The sequence below is a fragment of the Oncorhynchus clarkii genome, unplaced genomic scaffold (genome assembly GCF_045791955.1).
Source record: "Oncorhynchus clarkii lewisi isolate Uvic-CL-2024 unplaced genomic scaffold, UVic_Ocla_1.0 unplaced_contig_2050_pilon_pilon, whole genome shotgun sequence".
Lineage (NCBI taxonomy): Eukaryota > Metazoa > Chordata > Actinopteri > Salmoniformes > Salmonidae > Oncorhynchus > Oncorhynchus clarkii.
Window position 1 is genome coordinate 12,501 of NW_027257981.1, and position 22,500 is coordinate 35,000.

The 22,500-nt window shown below is 39.3% G+C and overlaps 1 protein-coding gene across 1 annotated transcript in view; it reads right to left on the reverse strand.

Annotated features, from left to right (window-relative positions):
• LOC139394391 (multiple C2 and transmembrane domain-containing protein 2-like) overlaps positions 1-22,500 on the reverse strand; it is a gene marked incomplete at its 3' end in the record, with an annotated part of 78,981 nt that overhangs the window by 12,497 nt on the left and 43,984 nt on the right. Inside the window, exons 4-8 of the mRNA XM_071142445.1 lie at positions 21,890-22,013; positions 3,716-3,858; positions 3,517-3,593; positions 949-1,063; positions 625-654 (exon numbers count right to left, since the gene is read on the reverse strand). Of these exons, the coding sequence (XP_070998546.1) occupies positions 625-654; positions 949-1,063; positions 3,517-3,593; positions 3,716-3,858; positions 21,890-22,013 (489 nt within the window). The remainder of the gene's footprint in view (positions 1-624; positions 655-948; positions 1,064-3,516; positions 3,594-3,715; positions 3,859-21,889; positions 22,014-22,500) is intronic.

Consider the following 22,500-nt stretch of genomic DNA (forward strand, 5'->3'; position numbering starts at 1 on the left):
CCAGGTACCATAGGGAATAGGGTACCATTATGGACGAGGACCCTGTCTCAGAGCAATCATCTTCCGGCTGTACCGGAGCTTAATAAAAACGGATGTTTAAATCTGTTTCATACTGTATGCAAACAGCGGAGGACGACACACTGCAAAGACATAGAACCAACCTGCTACACTTTAACATCATCAAATCAAACACATCATTTATTTAACAGAGATTATTAGTAGGGATGTGGCAGTAACTCATTCTAAAACAATGAACGGGTTCTTGGTGGTATACTGCCCTCTAGTGGAGAAACACCAATGTCCAGCTTCATGGGACTGATTCGGTTCATACAAATGAATTGTTTCAATGAAAAGCTGTCAGTTTTGGATCCTGATTAAATAGTGGTGTCAGCACACTAGAGTGGATCCTGATTAAATAGTGGTGTCAGTATACTAGAGTGGATCTTATGTGATTAAATTGTGGTGTCAGTATACTAGAGTGGATCCTAAGTGATTAAATAGTGGTGTCAGTACACTAGAGTGGATCCTAAGTGATTAAATAGTGGTGTCAGTACACTAGAGTGGATCCTAAGTGATTAAATAGTGGTGTCAGTACACTAGAGTGGTTATGTTTGGATGACTTACCCTGATACTCCTCTTCCTCTTAGGCCACCTCTGCAACAGGTACATGCAGGCAACAAGTACATGCAGGTTACAAGCACAACACACTGTCACAGTTAGTAGAGGAACAAAAACATGCAAGTATATCTGTAGAATATGGTAGACATCATAGTTGGGGTCAATTCCATCAAATCAGGAAGTTAAAAACTCATTCTCATTTTCTTCAAAGCTTCTCTATGAGGAACAAATGGAATTGGAATTTCAGTTGACTTCCTGAATCGACTGAACTGAAAAGGAATTGACCCCAAGCCTGTTAGATATGGTATATTGTATTGTCTAGTTCCTTACAGAGTTCCTCTCGTTGTCTCTATCCCTAAGAGAGAGAGACATGTCCAGCATGATGACTCCCATGTCCTCCTCCAGACTGTTGGGGTCGTCCAGACGCACGGACAGCTCACACACCCTGGGGATACAACAGGGTTACCTTAGCATAAAACATGGTTCAGTTAGCCTGGGTTAGCTTAGAATAGTCACTATTCAGTTAGCCTGGGTTAGTTCAGATCGGGCTGTGACAGACAGATGGACGATAGGGGGTTTGTACATTTTTTCACATGGATATGCTTCTTAATAAAAAACCTTCTTGAAACAAGTCATTACACTTTGTTATGCCAGATTGGAGATGATCTGTCTCCTTATGAAGAAATGCCATGTTGGAGAGGATCTGTCTCATTATGAAGAAATGCCAGGTTGGAGAGAATCAGTCTCATTATGAAGAAATGCCATGTTGGAGAGGATCTGTCTCATTATGAAGAAATGCCAGGTTGGAGATGATCTGTCTCATTATGAAGAAATGCCAGGTTGGAGATGATCTGTGTTATTATGAAGAAATGCCAGGTTGGAGATGATCTGCCTCATTATGAAGAAATGCCATGTTGGAGATGATCTGTCTCATTATGAAGAAATGCCAGGTTGGAGAGAATCAGTCTCATTATGAAGAAATGCCAGGTTGGAGAGAATCAGTCTCATTATGAAGAAATGCCAGGTTGGAGAGAATCAGTCTCATTATGAAGAAATGCCAGGTTGGAGATGATCTGTCTCATTATGAAGAAATGCCAGGTTGGAGAGAATCAGTCTCATTATGAAGAAATGCCAGGTTGGAGAGAATCAGTCTCATTATGAAGAAATGCCAGGTTGGAGATGATCTGTCTCATTATGAAGAAATGCCAGGTTGGAGATGATCAGTCTCATTATGAAGAAATGCCAGGTTGGAGATGATCTGTCTCATTATGAAGAAATGCCAGGTTGGAGAGAATCAGTCTCATTATGAAGAAATGCCAGGTTGGAGAGAATCAGTCTCATTGTGAAGAAATGCCAGGTTGGAGATGATCTGTCTCATTATGAAGAAATGCCAGGTTGGAGAGAATCAGTCTCATTATGAAGAAATGCCAGGTTGGAGAGGATCTGTCTCATTATGAAGAAATGCCAGGTTGGAGATGATCAGTCTCATTATGAAGAAATGCCAGGTTGGAGATGATCTGTCTCATTATGAAGAAATGCCAGGTTGGAGAGGATCTGTCTCATTATGAAGAAATGCCAGGTTGGAGAGGATCTGTCTCATTATGAAGAAATGCCATGTTGGAGAGGATCTGTCTCATTATGAAGAAATGCCAGGTTGGAGAGAATCAGTCTCATTATGAAGAAATGCCATGTTGGAGAGGATCTGTCTCATTATGAAGAAATGCCAGGTTGGAGAGAATCAGTCTCATTGTGAAGAAATGCCAGGTTGGAGATGATCTGTCTCATTATGAAGAAATGCCAGGTTGGAGAGAATCAGTCTCATTATGAAGAAATGCCAGGTTGGAGAGAATCAGTCTCATTATGAAGAAATGCCAGGTTGGAGATGATCTGTCTCATTATGAAGAAATGCCAGGTTGGAGAGAATCAGTCTCATTATGAAGAAATGCCAGGTTGGAGAGAATCAGTCTCATTATGAAGAAATGCCAGGTTGGAGATGATCTGTCTCATTATGAAGAAATGCCAGGTTGGAGATGATCAGTCTCATTATGAAGAAATGCCAGGTTGGAGATGATCTGTCTCATTATGAAGAAATGCCAGGTTGGAGAGAATCAGTCTCATTATGAAGAAATGCCAGGTTGGAGAGAATCAGTCTCATTGTGAAGAAATGCCAGGTTGGAGATGATCTGTCTCATTATGAAGAAATGCCAGGTTGGAGAGAATCAGTCTCATTATGAAGAAATGCCAGGTTGGAGAGGATCTGTCTCATTATGAAGAAATGCCAGGTTGGAGAGAATCAGTCTCATTATGAAGAAATGCCAGGTTGGAGATGATCTGTCTCATTATGAAGAAATGCCAGGTTGGAGAGGATCTGTCTCATTATGAAGAAATGCCAGGTTGGAGAGGATCTGTCTCATTATGAAGAAATGCCAGGTTGGAGAGAATCAGTATCATTATGAAGAAATGCCAGGTTGGAGAGAATCAGTCTCATTATGAAGAAATGCCAGGTTGGAGAGAATCAGTATCATTATGAGGAAATGCCAGGTTGGAGAGAATCAGTATCATTATGAAGAAATGCCAGGTTGGAGATGATCTGTCTCATTATGAAGAAATGCCAGGTTGGAGATGATCAGTGTTATTTTCGTATAGACAACATTAACGGCATCAGAATACTTGTCTGTATTGACGTGTGTAACTGATAGACACACACCAGGTGTTAATGTTTTACATGTGCTAGATTACTTTACTGATCATATTGCACTATAAACTGAGATTAGCTCTGGTTGCTGCATCTCTCACCTCTCACCTCTCTCACCTCTCTAACCTCTAGGTTACCTGCTGCCAGAGTTACAACAATCAATATCTCCTGAAAATTGTGACATTTTAAAATGTGTCACTCACTTTTCCATCTCCAGATCACTGAGGAGAAGGTAGCTGGATCCCATGAAGTCATCCATGGTCAGATCCCGGTCATACACCTGCAAGGTAGACCAGATGAAGATGCTTAATGAAGAGTGAAACAGAACAAAGAGCAGAAACACTCGTCTGACCAGAACGGCCCCTACTGGGCCCCACACATGAGGTATGTACTAACCCCTACCTTAATATACAGTCTCTGGTCCAGGTCTCTGACAGGGAAAGAGAAGGACTCGTTCCATGTTGGGTTGAGGTTCTTATAAACCACTTTGCTCTTGTATAGTGTCTTCCCATCCAGTTTAAACTTTACATAAGGATCACTTGTACCTGAGAACGGACAAAACACGGAGAAGGAATATCTCTATGAGAGGACAGATGACTTCATCATACACTATGGACCGGATTTAATGTCATTATTATGGGGTGGCCTCAGTGGGCTAGTGGTTAGTGTGTCTGTGCACTGAGGTTGGAAGGTTGGTGCGAGTGAACTCGCAGTCACCATTTCCTTGTACTGTGTAACATGTGTATCCTGTGCATATGACTAATAAACTGGCTCTTGGTTAATGATTAATGGAATGCAAACAATAAGCAGGAAGAGATTTCACTGAGAGTCAGGAAGAAAAACACGATTCCTCTCCATCTCAACACAACGTCAGTGGACTCACTACTCTACATTCAGTCATCTTCTAGCTCACATCTCAAGTCATGTCTGAGTACTGAGAGAGTTTCTTCCAGAGGAAGTGGTTTTGATGATGGGCTCAATGTGAGACGGCACAGTTTCCTAAGAGAACCAGTCACGACAACTCAGTATCCGTGGTGCAACATTTAGAAGAGCAATGGTGAAACCGTCAACTGTTAATAGGAGTCAATATCTTCACTACTCTAGACATGAACAGTATCTTCACTACTCTAGACATGAACAATATCTTCACTACTCTAGACATGAACAGTATCTTCACTACTCTAGACATGAACAGTATCTTCACTACTCTAGACATGAACAGTATCTTCACTACTCTAGACATGAACAGTATCTTCACTACTCTAGACATGAACAGTAGCTTCACTACTCTAGACATGAACAGTATCTTCACTACTCTACATATGAACAATATCTTCACTACTCTAGACATGAACAATATCTTCACTACTCTAGACATGAACAGGAGTCAATATCTTCACTACTCTAGACATGAACAGTATCTTCACTACTCTACACATGAACAATATCTTCACTACTCTAGACATGAACAATATCTTCACTACTCTAGACATGAACAGGAGTCAATATCTTCACTACTCTAGACATGAACAGGAGTCAATATCTTCACTACTCTAGACATGAACAGTATCTTCACTACCCTAGACATGAACAGTATCTTCACTACTCTAGACATGAACAGTATCTTCACTACTCTAGACATGAACAGTATCTTCACTACTCTAGACATGAACAGTATCTTCAATACTCTAGACATGAACAATATCTTCACTACTCTAGACATGAACAATATCTTCACTACTCTAGACATGAACAGGTGTCAATATCTTCACTACTCTAGACATGAACAGTATATTCACTACTCTAGACATGAACAGCATCTTCACTACTGTAGACATGGAGAGTATCTTCACTACTCTAGACATGAACAGTATCTTCACTATCCTAGACATGAACAGTATCTTCACTACTCTAGACATGAACAGTATCTTCATTACTCTAGACATGAACAATATCTTCACTACTCTAGACATGAACAATATCTTCACTACTCTAGACATTAACAGCATCTTCACTACTGTAGACATGAACAGTATCTTCACTACCCTAGACATGAATAGTATCTTCACAACTCTAGACATGAACAGTATCTTCACTACCCTAGACATCAACAGTATCTTCACTACCCTAGACATGAACAGTATCTTTACTACTCTAGACATGAACAGTATCTTCACTACCCAAGACATGAATAGTATCTTCACTACTCTAGACATGAACAGCATCTTCACTTGGTTAATGATTAATGGAATGCAAACAATAAGCAGGAAGAGATTTCACTGAGAGTCAGGAAGAAAAACACGATTCCTCTCCATCTCAACACAACGTCAGTGGACTCACTACTCTACATTCAGTCATCTTCTAGCTCACATCTCAAGTCATGTCTGAGTACTGAGAGAGTTTCTTCCAGAGGAAGTGGTTTTGATGATGGGCTCAATGTGAGACGGCACAGTTTCCTAAGAGAACCAGTCACGACAACTCAGTATCCGTGGTGCAACATTTAGAAGAGCAATGGTGAAACCGTCAACTGTTAATAGGAGTCAATATCTTCACTACTCTAGACATGAACAGTATCTTCACTACTCTAGACATGAACAATATCTTCACTACTCTAGACATGAACAGTATCTTCACTACTCTAGACATGAACAGTATCTTCACTACTCTAGACATGAACAGTATCTTCACTACTCTAGACATGAACAGTATCTTCACTACTCTAGACATGAACAGTAGCTTCACTACTCTAGACATGAACAGTATCTTCACTACTCTACATATGAACAATATCTTCACTACTCTAGACATGAACAATATCTTCACTACTCTAGACATGAACAGGAGTCAATATCTTCACTACTCTAGACATGAACAGTATCTTCACTACTCTACACATGAACAATATCTTCACTACTCTAGACATGAACAATATCTTCACTACTCTAGACATGAACAGGAGTCAATATCTTCACTACTCTAGACATGAACAGGAGTCAATATCTTCACTACTCTAGACATGAACAGTATCTTCACTACCCTAGACATGAACAGTATCTTCACTACTCTAGACATGAACAGTATCTTCACTACTCTAGACATGAACAGTATCTTCACTACTCTAGACATGAACAGTATCTTCAATACTCTAGACATGAACAATATCTTCACTACTCTAGACATGAACAATATCTTCACTACTCTAGACATGAACAGGTGTCAATATCTTCACTACTCTAGACATGAACAGTATATTCACTACTCTAGACATGAACAGCATCTTCACTACTGTAGACATGGAGAGTATCTTCACTACTCTAGACATGAACAGTATCTTCACTATCCTAGACATGAACAGTATCTTCACTACTCTAGACATGAACAGTATCTTCATTACTCTAGACATGAACAATATCTTCACTACTCTAGACATGAACAATATCTTCACTACTCTAGACATTAACAGCATCTTCACTACTGTAGACATGAACAGTATCTTCACTACCCTAGACATGAATAGTATCTTCACAACTCTAGACATGAACAGTATCTTCACTACCCTAGACATCAACAGTATCTTCACTACCCTAGACATGAACAGTATCTTTACTACTCTAGACATGAACAGTATCTTCACTACCCAAGACATGAATAGTATCTTCACTACTCTAGACATGAACAGCATCTTCACTACCCTAGACATGAATAGTATCTTCACTACCCTAGACATGAACAGTATCTTCACTACCCTAGACATGAACAGTGTCTTCACTATCCTAGAAATGAACAGTATCTTCACTACTCTAGACATGAGCAGTATCTTCACTACCCTAGACATGAACAGTATTTTCACTACCCTAGACATGAACAGTATTTTCACTACTCTAGACATGAACAGGAGATAATATCTTTACTACTCTAGACATGAACAGCATCTTCACTACTCTAGACATGAACAGTATCTTCACTACTCTAGATATGGACAGGAGTCAATATCTTCACTACTCTAGACATGAACAGTATCTTCACTACCCTAGACATGAACAGTATCTTCACTACTCTAGACATGAACAGTATCTTCACTACTGTAGACATGAACAGTATCTTCACTACTCTAGACATGAACAGTATCTTCACTACTGTAGATATGAACAGCATCTTCACTACTCTAGAAATGAACAGTATCTTCACTACTCTAGACATGAATAGTATCTTCAATACTCTAGACATGAACAGTATCTTCACTACTCTAGACATGAATAGTATCTTCACTACTCTAGACATGAACAGCATCTTCACTACCCTAGACATGAATAGTATCTTCACTACTCTAGACATGAACAGTATCTTCACTACTCTAGACATGAACAGTATCTTCACTACTGTAGATATGAACAGCATCTTCACTACTCTAGAAATGAACAGTATCTTCACTACCCTAGACATGAACAGTATCTTCACTACTCTAGACATGGACAGGAGTCAATATCTTCACTACTCTAGACATGAACAGTATCTTCACTACTCTAGACATGAACATTATCTTCACTACTCTAGACAAGAACAGGAGTCAATAGTCAATATCTTCACTACTCTAGATATGGACAGGAGTCAATATCTTCACTACTCTAGACATGAACAATATCTTCACTACTCTAGACATGAACAATATCTTCACTACTCTAGACATGAACAGTATCTTCACTACTCTAGACATGAACAGGTGTCAATATCTTCACTACTCTAGACATGAACAGTATATTCACTACTCTAGACATGAACAGGTGTCAATATCTTCACTACTCTAGACATGAACAGCATCTTCACTACTGTAGACATGGAGAGTATCTTCACTACTCTAGACATGAACAGTATCTTCACTATCCTAGACATGAACAGTATCTTCACTACTCTAGAAATGAACAGTATCTTCACTACTCTAGACATGAACAATATCTTCACTACTCTAGACATGAACAATATCTTCACTACTCTAGACATTAACAGCATCTTCACTACTGTAGACATGAACAGTATCTTCACTACCCTAGACATGAATAGTATCTTCACTACTCTAGACATGAACAGCATCTTCACTACCCTAGACATGAATAGTATCTTCACTACCCTAGACATGAACAGTATCTTCACTACCCTAGACATGAACAGTGTCTTCACTATCCTAGAAATGAACAGTATCTTCACTACTCTAGACATGAGCAGTATCTTCACTACCCTAGACATGAACAGTATTTTCACTACCCTAGACATGAACAGTATTTTCACTACTCTAGACATGAACAGGAGATAATATCTTTACTACTCTAGACATGAACAGCATCTTCACTACTCTAGACATGAACAGTATCTTCACTACTCTAGATATGGACAGGAGTCAATATCTTCACTACTCTAGACATGAACAGTATCTTCACTACCCTAGACATGAATAGTATCTTCAATACTCTAGACATGAACAGTATCTTCACTACTCTAGACATGAACAATATCTTCACTACCCTAGACATGAACAGTATCTTCACTACTCTAGACATGAACAGTATCTTCACTACTCTAGACATGAACAGTATCTTCACTACTCTAGACATGAAGAGTGTCTTCACTACTCTTGACATGAACAGTATCTTCACTACTCTAGATATGGACAGGAGTCAATATCTTCACTACTCTAGACATGAACAGTATCTTCACTACTCTAGACATGAACATTATCTTCACTACTCTAGACAAGAACAGTAGTCAATAGTCAATATCTTCACTACTCTAGATATGGACAGGAGTCAATATCTTCACTACTCTAGACATGAACAGTATCTTCACTACTCTAGACATGAACAGTATCTTCACTACTCTAGACATGAACAGTATCTTCACTACTGTAGATATGAACAGCATCTTCACTACTCTAGACATGAACAGTATCTTCACTACTCTAGACATGAACAGTATCTTCACTACCCTAGACATGAACAGCATCTTCACTACCCTAGACATGAACAGTATCTTCACTACTCTAGACATGAACAGTATCTTCACTACTCTAGACATGAACAGTGTCTTCACTACTCTAGACATGAACAGTATCTTCACTACTCTAGACATGAACAGTATCTTCACTACTGTAGACATGAACAGTATCTTCACTACCCTAGACATGAACAGTATCTTCACTACTCTAGACATGAACAGTGTCTTCACTACTCTAGACAAGAACAGGAGTCAATAGTCAATATCTTCACTACTGTAGATATGGACAGGAGTCAATAGTCAATATCTTCACTACTCTAGATATGGACAGGAGTCAATATCTTCACTACTCTAGACATGAACAGTATCTTCACTACTCTAGACATGAACAGCATCTTCACTACCCTAGACATGAACAGTATCTTTACTACTCTAGACATGAACAGGTGTCAAAATCTTCACTACTCTAGACAAGAACAGGAGTCAATAGTCAATATCTTCACTACTGTAGATATGGACAGGAGTCAATAGTCAATATCTTCACTACTCTAGATATGGACAGGAGTCAATATCTTCACTACCCTAGACATGAACAGTATCTTCACTACCCTAGACATGAACAGTGTCTTCACTATCCTAGAAATGAACAGTATCTTCACTACTCTAGACATGAGCAGTATCTTCACTACCCTAGACATGAACAGTATTTTCACTACCCTAGACATGAACAGTATTTTCACTACTCTAGACATGAACAGGAGATAATATCTTTACTACTCAAGACATGAACAGCATCTTCACTACTCTAGACATGAACAGTATCTTCACTACTCTAGATATGGACAGGAGTCAATATCTTCACTACTCTAGACATGAACAGTATCTTCACTACCCTAGACATGAATAGTATCTTCAATACTCTAGACATGAACAGTATCTTCACTACTCTAGACATGAACAATATCTTCACTACCCTAGACATGAACAGTATCTTCACTACTCTAGACATGAACAGTATCTTCACTACTCTAGACATGAACAGTATCTTCACTACTCTAGACATGAAGAGTGTCTTCACTACTCTTGACATGAACAGTATCTTCACTACTCTAGATATGGACAGGAGTCAATATCTTCACTACTCTAGACATGAACAGTATCTTCACTACTCTAGACATGAACATTATCTTCACTACTCTAGACAAGAACAGTAGTCAATAGTCAATATCTTCACTACTCTAGATATGGACAGGAGTCAATATCTTCACTACTCTAGACATGAACAGTATCTTCACTACTCTAGACATGAACAGTATCTTCACTACTCTAGACATGAACAGTATCTTCACTACTGTAGATATGAACAGCATCTTCACTACTCTAGACATGAACAGTATCTTCACTACTCTAGACATGAACAGTATCTTCACTACCCTAGACATGAACAGCATCTTCACTACCCTAGACATGAACAGTATCTTCACTACTCTAGACATGAACAGTATCTTCACTACTCTAGACATGAACAGTGTCTTCACTACTCTAGACATGAACAGTATCTTCACTACTCTAGACATGAACAGTATCTTCACTACTGTAGACATGAACAGTATCTTCACTACCCTAGACATGAACAGTATCTTCACTACTCTAGACATGAACAGTGTCTTCACTACTCTAGACAAGAACAGGAGTCAATAGTCAATATCTTCACTACTGTAGATATGGACAGGAGTCAATAGTCAATATCTTCACTACTCTAGATATGGACAGGAGTCAATATCTTCACTACTCTAGACATGAACAGTATCTTCACTACTCTAGATATGAACAGCATCTTCACTACCCTAGACATGAACAGTATCTTTACTACTCTAGACATGAACAGGTGTCAATATCTTCACTACTCTAGACATGAACAAGAGTCAAAATCTTCACTACTCTAGACATGAACAACATATTCACTACCCTAGACATGAACAGTATCTTCACTACTCTAGACATGAACAGCATCTTCACTACCCTAGACATGAACAGTATCTTCACTACTCTAGACATGAACAGGTGTCAATATCTTCACTACTCTAGACATGAACAAGAGTTAAAATCTTCACTACTCTAGACATGAACAACATCTTCACTACTCTAGACATGAACAGTATCTTCACTACTCTAGACATGAACAGTATCTTCACTACTCTAGACATGAACAGTATCTTCACTACTCTAGACATGAACAAAAGCTTCACTACTCTAGACATGAACAGTATCTTCACTACTCTAGACATGAACAGTATCTTCACTACTCTAGACATTAACAGTATCTTCACTACTCTAGACATGAACAAAAGCTTCACTACTCTAGACATGAACAGTATCTTCACTACTCTAGACATGAACAGTATCTTCACTACCCTAGACATGAACAGTGTCTTCACTACTCTAGACATGAACAGCATCTTCACTACTCTAGACATGAACCGGTGTCAATATCTTCACTACTCTAGACATGAACAGTATCTTCACTACTCTAGACATGAACAGTATCTTCACTACTCTAGACATGAACAGTATCTTCACTACTCTAGACATGAACAGTATCTTCACTACTCTAGACATGAACAGTATCTTCACTACTCTAGACATGAACAGTATCTTCACTACCCTAGACATGAACAGTGTCTTCACTACTCTAGACATGAACAGCATCTTCACTACTCTAGACATGAACCGGTGTCAATATCTTCACTACTCTAGACATGAACAGTATCTTCACTACTCTAGACATGAACAGTATCTTCACTACTCTAGACATGAACAGTATCTTCACTACTCTAGACATGAACAGTATCTTCACTACTCTAGACATGAACAGTATCTTCACTACTCTAGAAATGAACAGTATCTTCACTACCCTAGACATGAACAGTATCTTCACTACTCTAGACATGGACAGGAGTCAATATCTTCACTACTCTAGACATGAACAGTATCTTCACTACTCTAGACATGAACACTATCTTCACTACTCTAGACAAGAACAGGAGTCAATAGTCAATATCTTCACTACTCTAGATATGGACAGGAGTCAATATCTTCACTACTCTAGACATGAACAATATCTTCACTACTCTAGACATGAACAATATCTTCACTACTCTAGACATGAACAGTATCTTCACTACTCTAGACATGAACAGGTGTCAATATCTTCACTACTCTAGACATGAACAGTATATTCACTACTCTAGACATGAACAGGTGTCAATATCTTCACTACTCTAGACATGAACAGCATCTTCACTACTGTAGACATGGAGAGTATCTTCACTACTCTAGACATGAACAGTATCTTCACTATCCTAGACATGAACAGTATCTTCACTACTCTAGAAATGAACAGTATCTTCACTACTCTAGACATGAACAATATCTTCACTACTCTAGACATGAACAATATCTTCACTACTCTAGACATTAACAGCATCTTCACTACTGTAGACATGAACAGTATCTTCACTACCCTAGACATGAATAGTATCTTCACTACTCTAGACATGAACAGCATCTTCACTACCCTAGACATGAATAGTATCTTCACTACCCTAGACATGAACAGTATCTTCACTACCCTAGACATGAACAGTGTCTTCACTATCCTAGAAATGAACAGTATCTTCACTACTCTAGACATGAGCAGTATCTTCACTACCCTAGACATGAACAGTATTTTCACTACCCTAGACATGAACAGTATTTTCACTACTCTAGACATGAACAGGAGATAATATCTTTACTACTCTAGACATGAACAGCATCTTCACTACTCTAGACATGAACAGTATCTTCACTACTCTAGATATGGACAGGAGTCAATATCTTCACTACTCTAGACATGAACAGTATCTTCACTACCCTAGACATGAACAGTATCTTCACTACTCTAGACATGAACAGTATCTTCACTACTCTAGACATGAACAGTATCTTCACTACTCTAGACATGAACAGTATCTTCACTACTCTAGACATGAACAGTATCTTCACTACTCTAGACATGAACAGTATCTTCACTACCCTAGACATGAACAGTGTCTTCACTACTCTAGACATGAACAGCATCTTCACTACTCTAGACATGAACCGGTGTCAATATCTTCACTACTCTAGACATGAACAGTATCTTCACTACTCTAGACATGAACAGTATCTTCACTACTCTAGACATGAACAGTATCTTCACTACTCTAGACATGAACAGTATCTTCACTACTCTAGACATGAACAGTATCTTCACTACTCTAGAAATGAACAGTATCTTCACTACCCTAGACATGAACAGTATCTTCACTACTCTAGACATGGACAGGAGTCAATATCTTCACTACTCTAGACATGAACAGTATCTTCACTACTCTAGACATGAACATTATCTTCACTACTCTAGACAAGAACAGGAGTCAATAGTCAATATCTTCACTACTCTAGATATGGACAGGAGTCAATATCTTCACTACTCTAGACATGAACAATATCTTCACTACTCTAGACATGAACAATATCTTCACTACTCTAGACATGAACAGTATCTTCACTACTCTAGACATGAACAGGTGTCAATATCTTCACTACTCTAGACATGAACAGTATATTCACTACTCTAGACATGAACAGGTGTCAATATCTTCACTACTCTAGACATGAACAGCATCTTCACTACTGTAGACATGGAGAGTATCTTCACTACTCTAGACATGAACAGTATCTTCACTATCCTAGACATGAACAGTATCTTCACTACTCTAGAAATGAACAGTATCTTCACTACTCTAGACATGAACAATATCTTCACTACTCTAGACATGAACAATATCTTCACTACTCTAGACATTAACAGCATCTTCACTACTGTAGACATGAACAGTATCTTCACTACCCTAGACATGAATAGTATCTTCACTACTCTAGACATGAACAGCATCTTCACTACCCTAGACATGAATAGTATCTTCACTACCCTAGACATGAACAGTATCTTCACTACCCTAGACATGAACAGTGTCTTCACTATCCTAGACATGAACAGTGTCTTCACTATCCTAGAAATGAACAGTATCTTCACTACTCTAGACATGAGCAGTATCTTCACTACCCTAGACATGAACAGTATTTTCACTACCCTAGACATGAACAGTATTTTCACTACTCTAGACATGAACAGGAGATAATATCTTTACTACTCTAGACATGAACAGCATCTTCACTACTCTAGACATGAACAGTATCTTCACTACTCTAGATATGGACAGGAGTCAATATCTTCACTACTCTAGACATGAACAGTATCTTCACTACCCTAGACATGAATAGTATCTTCAATACTCTAGACATGAACAGTATCTTCACTACTCTAGACATGAACAATATCTTCACTACCCTAGACATGAACAGTATCTTCACTACTCTAGACATGAACAGTATCTTCACTACTCTAGACATGAACAGTATCTTCACTACTCTAGACATGAAGAGTGTCTTCACTACTCTTGACATGAACAGTATCTTCACTACTCTAGATATGGACAGGAGTCAATATCTTCACTACTCTAGACATGAACAGTATCTTCACTACTCTAGACATGAACATTATCTTCACTACTCTAGACAAGAACAGTAGTCAATAGTCAATATCTTCACTACTCTAGATATGGACAGGAGTCAATATCTTCACTACTCTAGACATGAACAGTATCTTCACTACTCTAGACATGAACAGTATCTTCACTACTCTAGACATGAACAGTATCTTCACTACTGTAGATATGAACAGCATCTTCACTACTCTAGACATGAACAGTATCTTCACTACTCTAGACATGAACAGTATCTTCACTACCCTAGACATGAACAGCATCTTCACTACCCTAGACATGAACAGTATCTTCACTACTCTAGACATGAACAGTATCTTCACTACTCTAGACATGAACAGTGTCTTCACTACTCTAGACATGAACAGTATCTTCACTACTCTAGACATGAACAGTATCTTCACTACTGTAGACATGAACAGTATCTTCACTACCCTAGACATGAACAGTATCTTCACTACTCTAGACATGAACAGTGTCTTCACTACTCTAGACAAGAACAGGAGTCAATAGTCAATATCTTCACTACTGTAGATATGGACAGGAGTCAATAGTCAATATCTTCACTACTCTAGATATGGACAGGAGTCAATATCTTCACTACTCTAGACATGAACAGTATCTTCACTACTCTAGACATGAACAGCATCTTCACTACCCTAGACATGAACAGTATCTTTACTACTCTAGACATGAACAGGTGTCAAAATCTTCACTACTCTAGACAAGAACAGGAGTCAATAGTCAATATCTTCACTACTGTAGATATGGACAGGAGTCAATAGTCAATATCTTCACTACTCTAGATATGGACAGGAGTCAATATCTTCACTACCCTAGACATGAACAGTATCTTCACTACCCTAGACATGAACAGTGTCTTCACTATCCTAGAAATGAACAGTATCTTCACTACTCTAGACATGAGCAGTATCTTCACTACCCTAGACATGAACAGTATTTTCACTACCCTAGACATGAACAGTATTTTCACTACTCTAGACATGAACAGGAGATAATATCTTTACTACTCAAGACATGAACAGCATCTTCACTACTCTAGACATGAACAGTATCTTCACTACTCTAGATATGGACAGGAGTCAATATCTTCACTACTCTAGACATGAACAGTATCTTCACTACCCTAGACATGAATAGTATCTTCAATACTCTAGACATGAACAGTATCTTCACTACTCTAGACATGAACAATATCTTCACTACCCTAGACATGAACAGTATCTTCACTACTCTAGACATGAACAGTATCTTCACTACTCTAGACATGAACAGTATCTTCACTACTCTAGACATGAAGAGTGTCTTCACTACTCTTGACATGAACAGTATCTTCACTACTCTAGATATGGACAGGAGTCAATATCTTCACTACTCTAGACATGAACAGTATCTTCACTACTCTAGACATGAACATTATCTTCACTACTCTAGACAAGAACAGTAGTCAATAGTCAATATCTTCACTACTCTAGATATGGACAGGAGTCAATATCTTCACTACTCTAGACATGAACAGTATCTTCACTACTCTAGACATGAACAGTATCTTCACTACTCTAGACATGAACAGTATCTTCACTACTGTAGATATGAACAGCATCTTCACTACTCTAGACATGAACAGTATCTTCACTACTCTAGACATGAACAGTATCTTCACTACCCTAGACATGAACAGCATCTTCACTACCCTAGACATGAACAGTATCTTCACTACTCTAGACATGAACAGTATCTTCACTACTCTAGACATGAACAGTGTCTTCACTACTCTAGACATGAACAGTATCTTCACTACTCTAGACATGAACAGTATCTTCACTACTGTAGACATGAACAGTATCTTCACTACCCTAGACATGAACAGTATCTTCACTACTCTAGACATGAACAGTGTCTTCACTACTCTAGACAAGAACAGGAGTCAATAGTCAATATCTTCACTACTGTAGATATGGACAGGAGTCAATAGTCAATATCTTCACTACTCTAGATATGGACAGGAGTCAATATCTTCACTACTCTAGACATGAACAGTATCTTCACTACTCTAGACATGAACAGCATCTTCACTACCCTAGACATGAACAGTATCTTTACTACTCTAGACATGAACAGGTGTCAATATCTTCACTACTCTAGACATGAACAAGAGTCAAAATCTTCACTACTCTAGACATGAACAACATATTCACTACCCTAGACATGAACAGTATCTTCACTACTCTAGACATGAACAGCATCTTCACTACCCTAGACATGAACAGTATCTTCACTACTCTAGACATGAACAGGTGTCAATATCTTCACTACTCTAGACATGAACAAGAGTTAAAATCTTCACTACTCTAGACATGAACAACATCTTCACTACTCTAGACATGAACAGTATCTTCACTACTCTAGACATGAACAGTATCTTCACTACTCTAGACATGAACAGTATCTTCACTACTCTAGACATGAACAAAAGCTTCACTACTCTAGACATGAACAGTATCTTCACTACTCTAGACATGAACAGTATCTTCACTACTCTAGACATTAACAGTATCTTCACTACTCTAGACATGAACAAAAGCTTCACTACTCTAGACATGAACAGTATCTTCACTACTCTAGACATGAACAGTATCTTCACTACCCTAGACATGAACAGTGTCTTCACTACTCTAGACATGAACAGCATCTTCACTACTCTAGACATGAACCGGTGTCAATATCTTCACTACTCTAGACATGAACAGTATCTTCACTACTCTAGACATGAACAGTATCTTCACTACTCTAGACATGAACAGTATCTTCACTACTCTAGACATGAACAGTATCTTCACTACTCTAGACATGAACAGTATCTTCACTACTCTAGACATGAACAGTATCTTCACTACCCTAGACATGAACAGTGTCTTCACTACTCTAGACATGAACAGCATCTTCACTACTCTAGACATGAACCGGTGTCAATATCTTCACTACTCTAGACATGAACAGTATCTTCACTACTCTAGACATGAACAGTATCTTCACTACTCTAGACATGAACAGTATTTTCACTACTCTAGACATGAACAGTATCTTCACTACTCTAGACATGAACAGTATCTTCACTACTCTAGACATGAACAGTATCTTCACTACTCTAGACATGAACAGTATCTTCACTACTCTAGACATGAACATTATCTTCACTACTCTAGACATGAACATTATCTTCACTACTCTAGACATGAACAAGACTCAATATCTTCACTACTCTAGATATGGACAGGAGACAATATCTTCACTACTCAAGAAATGTATATTTTTGTGCCGTGTACAACGCACGACTTCCACCAGCCGAAAAAGCAAAGAAGTAACATTAACACTGTGCCTTCTCAATACAGTCGCTGGTAACATTAACATTGTGCCTTCTCAATGCAGTCACTGGTAACATTAACACTGTGTCTTCTCAATGCAGTCACTGGTAACATTAACACTGTGCCTTCTCAATACAGTCACTGGTAACATTAACACTGTGCCTTCTCAATGCAGTCACTGGTAACATAACACTGTGTCTTCTCAATGCAGTCACTGGTAACATTAACACTGTGTCTTCTCAATACAGTCACTGGTAACATTAACACTGTGCCTTCTCAATGCAGTATCTGGTAACATTAACACTATGCCTTCTCAATGCAGTCACTGGTAACATAACACTGTGCCTTCTCAATACAGTCACTGGTAACATTAACACTGTGCCTTCTCAATGCAGTCACTGGTAACATAACACTGTGTCTTCTCAATGCAGTCACTGGTAACATTAACACTGTGTCTTCTCAATGCAGTATCTGGTAACATTAACACTATGCCTTCTCAATGCAGTCACTGGTAACATAACACTGTGCCTTCTCAATACAGTCACTGGTAACATTAACACTGTGTCTTCTCAATGCAGTCGCTGGTAACATTAACACTGTGTCTTCTCAATGCAGTCACTGGTAACATTAACACTGTGCCTTCTCAATGCAGTCACTGGTAAACATTAACACTGTGCCTTCTCAATGCAGTCACTGGTAACATTAACACTGTGCCTTCTCAATGCAGTCACTGGTAACATAACACTATGCCTTCTCAATGCAGTCACTGGTAACATTAACACTGTGCCTTCTCAATGCAGTCACTGGTAACATAACACTGTGTCTTCTCAATACAGTCGCTGGTAACATTAACACTGTGTCTTCTCAATGCAGTCGCTGGTAACATTAACACTGTGTCTTCTCAATGCAGTCACTGGTAACATAACACTGTGTCTTCTCAATACAGTTGCTGGTAACATTAACACTGTGTCTTCTCAATGCAGTCACTGGTAACATAACACTGTGTCTTCTCAATGCAGTCACTGGTAACATTAACATTGTGCCTTCTCAATGCAGTCACTGGTAACATTAACACTGTGTCTTCTCAATACAGTCGCTGGTAACATTAACACTGTGTCTTCTCAATGCAGTCACTGGTAACATTAACACTGTGTCTTCTCAATGCAGTCACTGGTAACATTAACACTGTGTCTTCTCAATGCAGTCACTGGTAACATAACACTGTCTTCTCAATGCAGTCACTGGTAACATTAACACTGTGTCTTCTCAATGCAGTCACTGGTAACATAACACTGTGTCTTCTCAATGCAGTCACTGGTAACATAACACTGTGTCTTCTCAATGCAGTCACTGGTAACATTAACACTGTGCCTTCTCAATGCAGTCACTGGTAACATTAACACTGTGTCTTCTCAATACAGTCACTGGTAACATTAACACTGTGCCTTCTCAATGCAGTCACTGGTAACATTAACACTGTGTCTTCTCAATGCAGTCACTGGTAACATTAACACTGTGTCTTCTCAATCAGTCACTGGTAACATTAACACTGTGTCTTCTCAATACAGTCACTGGTAACATTAACACTGTGCCACCTCAATGCAGTCACTGGTAACATTAACACTGTGCCTTCTCAATGCAGTCTCTGGTAACATTAACACTGTGTCTTCTCAATGCAGTCACTGGTAACATAACACTGTGTCTTCTCAATGCAGTCACTGGTAACATTAACACTGTGTCTTCTCAATACAGTCACTGGTAACATTAACACTGTGCCACCTCAATGCAGTCACTGTGCTCGTATTATAAAGGAGAAGTATCGCTTTATGGTGTGGATAGTCGTGCTACAAGCCCAGCTTCAGATACAATCGTTATGCAAGGGTCATTTCAGTGTAGCAAAGGATGAAACAGCGTCTGTGCCACCAGTAAGTACAGATAGTAGTATAAATCCCCTCGCACGGTCCCCGCAGCCGGACAACTTTCTCACGGTTTCTGGAAGGAAATGCTGTAGGAATGTTCAAAGGGTCATTCAGCCGACAGAAACTTTCAACCGGTTTTCCTCATTAAGCAGCGAGTCGGAGTCAGAGGCCGAGTCTTCTCTGGTCTCTCCTCCTCCCGTTACGGGGTCTGAGATGCCAAAGCTTCCCACCATTAGCTCTGACTAATGTAAAACCCTAGTCATTGGCGACTCCATTACCCGCAGTATTAAACTTAAAACGAATCATCCAGCGATCATTCACTGTTTACCGGGGGGCAGGGCTACAGACGTTAAGGCTAATCTGAAGATGGTGCTGGCTAAAGCTAAAACTGGCGAGTGTAGAGAGTATAGAGATATTGTTATCCACGTCGGCACCAACGATGATAGGATGAAACAGTCAGAGGTCACCAAGCGCAACAAAGCTTCAGCCTGTTATCCAGCCTGCCAGTTTAGTGGAGTCTGCCACTAGCACAGTCAGTGTAGTCAGCTCAGCTATCCCCATTGAGACCATGTCTGTGCCTCGATCTAGGTTGGGCAAACTAAACATGACAGTGTTCGCCTTAGCAATCTCACTGGAATAAAGACCTCCTCCATTCTTGTCATTATTGAAAGAGATCGTGATATCTCACATCTCAAAATAGGGCTACTTAATGTTAGATCCCTCACTTCCATGGCAGTTATAGTCAATGAACTAATCACTGATCATAATCTTGATGTGATTTGCCTGACAAACATGGCTTAAGCCTGATGAATTTACTGTGTTAAATGAGGCCTCTCCTCCTGGTTACACTAGTTACTATATCCCCTATATATTGTTTTAATTTTATGACTGCATTATCAATTTTTTGAACTTCTAGTCATGAAATCTATGCAGCCTACTCAATCGCTTTTTATAGCTACTGTTTACAGGCCTCCTGGGCCGTATACAGTGTTCCTCACTGAGGTCCCTGAATTCCTATCGGACCTCGCAGTCATGGCAGATAATATTCACATTTTTGGTGACTTCAATATTTACATGGAAAAGTCCAAAGGTCTCTAACGACCAAGTTTTATGTGTTATGAAGTGTGATAACAGTCTTACCACAGAGGTCTCTAATGACCAGGTTTTATGTGTTATGAAGTGTAATAACAGTCTTACCACAGAGGTCTCTAATGACCAGGTTTTATGTGTTATGAAGAGTTATGAAGTGTAATAACAGTCTTACCACAGAGGTCTCTGATGACCAGGTTTTATGTGTTATGAAGTGTAATAACAGTCTTACCACAGAGGTCTCTAATGACCAGGTTTTATGTGTTATGAAGTGTTATGAAGTGTAATAACAGTCTTACCACAGTGGTCTCTAATGACCAGGTTTTATGTGTTATGAAGTGTAATAACAGTCTTACCACAGATGTCTCTGATGACCAGGTTTTATGTGTTATGAAGTGTTATGAAGTGTAATAACAGTCTTACCACAGAGGTCTCTAATGACCAGGGTTTATGTGTTATGAAGTGTTATGAAGTGTAATAACAGTCTTACGCAGAGGTCTCTGATGACCAGGTTTTATGTGTTATGAAGTGTAATAACAGCGTTACCACAGCGGTCTCTGATGACCAGGTTGCGTCCTTGCTTCAGGTTGATAGAGAGGAGGTAGGACCTCTGGGACTCTCTGGTGCTGTCGGATACACTCAGCATCTCAGTAGGACTCCCAATCTCAAACTGTTGGAGTACATAGATGACGGAAACACTTGAGCAAATGAGGGATATAACATCTATTGAAAGCAGTAACCACAGGTGAGGTTCCTGAGGTCATAAGCAATTAACACATCCCATCATGCTTAGGGTCATGTAGGAAATGTCCAGACCAATATTTTGGCTTCCATGGTTTAAAGGGTGTTTGTGTCTCAGCCACCAGATCTCAACCCAGAGGGGGTTTAAAGGGGGTTGGTGTCTCAGTCACCAGATCTCAACCCAGAGGGGGTTTAAAGGGGGGTTGTGTCTCAGTCACCAGATCTCAACCCAGAGGGGGTTTAAAGGGGGTTTGTGTCTAAGCCACCAGATCTCAACCAAGAGGGGGTTTAAAGGGGGTTTGTGTCTCAGCCACCAGATCTCAACCCAGAGGGGGTTTAAAGGGGGTTTGTGTCTCAGTCACCAGATCTCAACCCAGAGGGGGTTTAAAGGGGGTTTGTGTCTCAGTCACCAGATC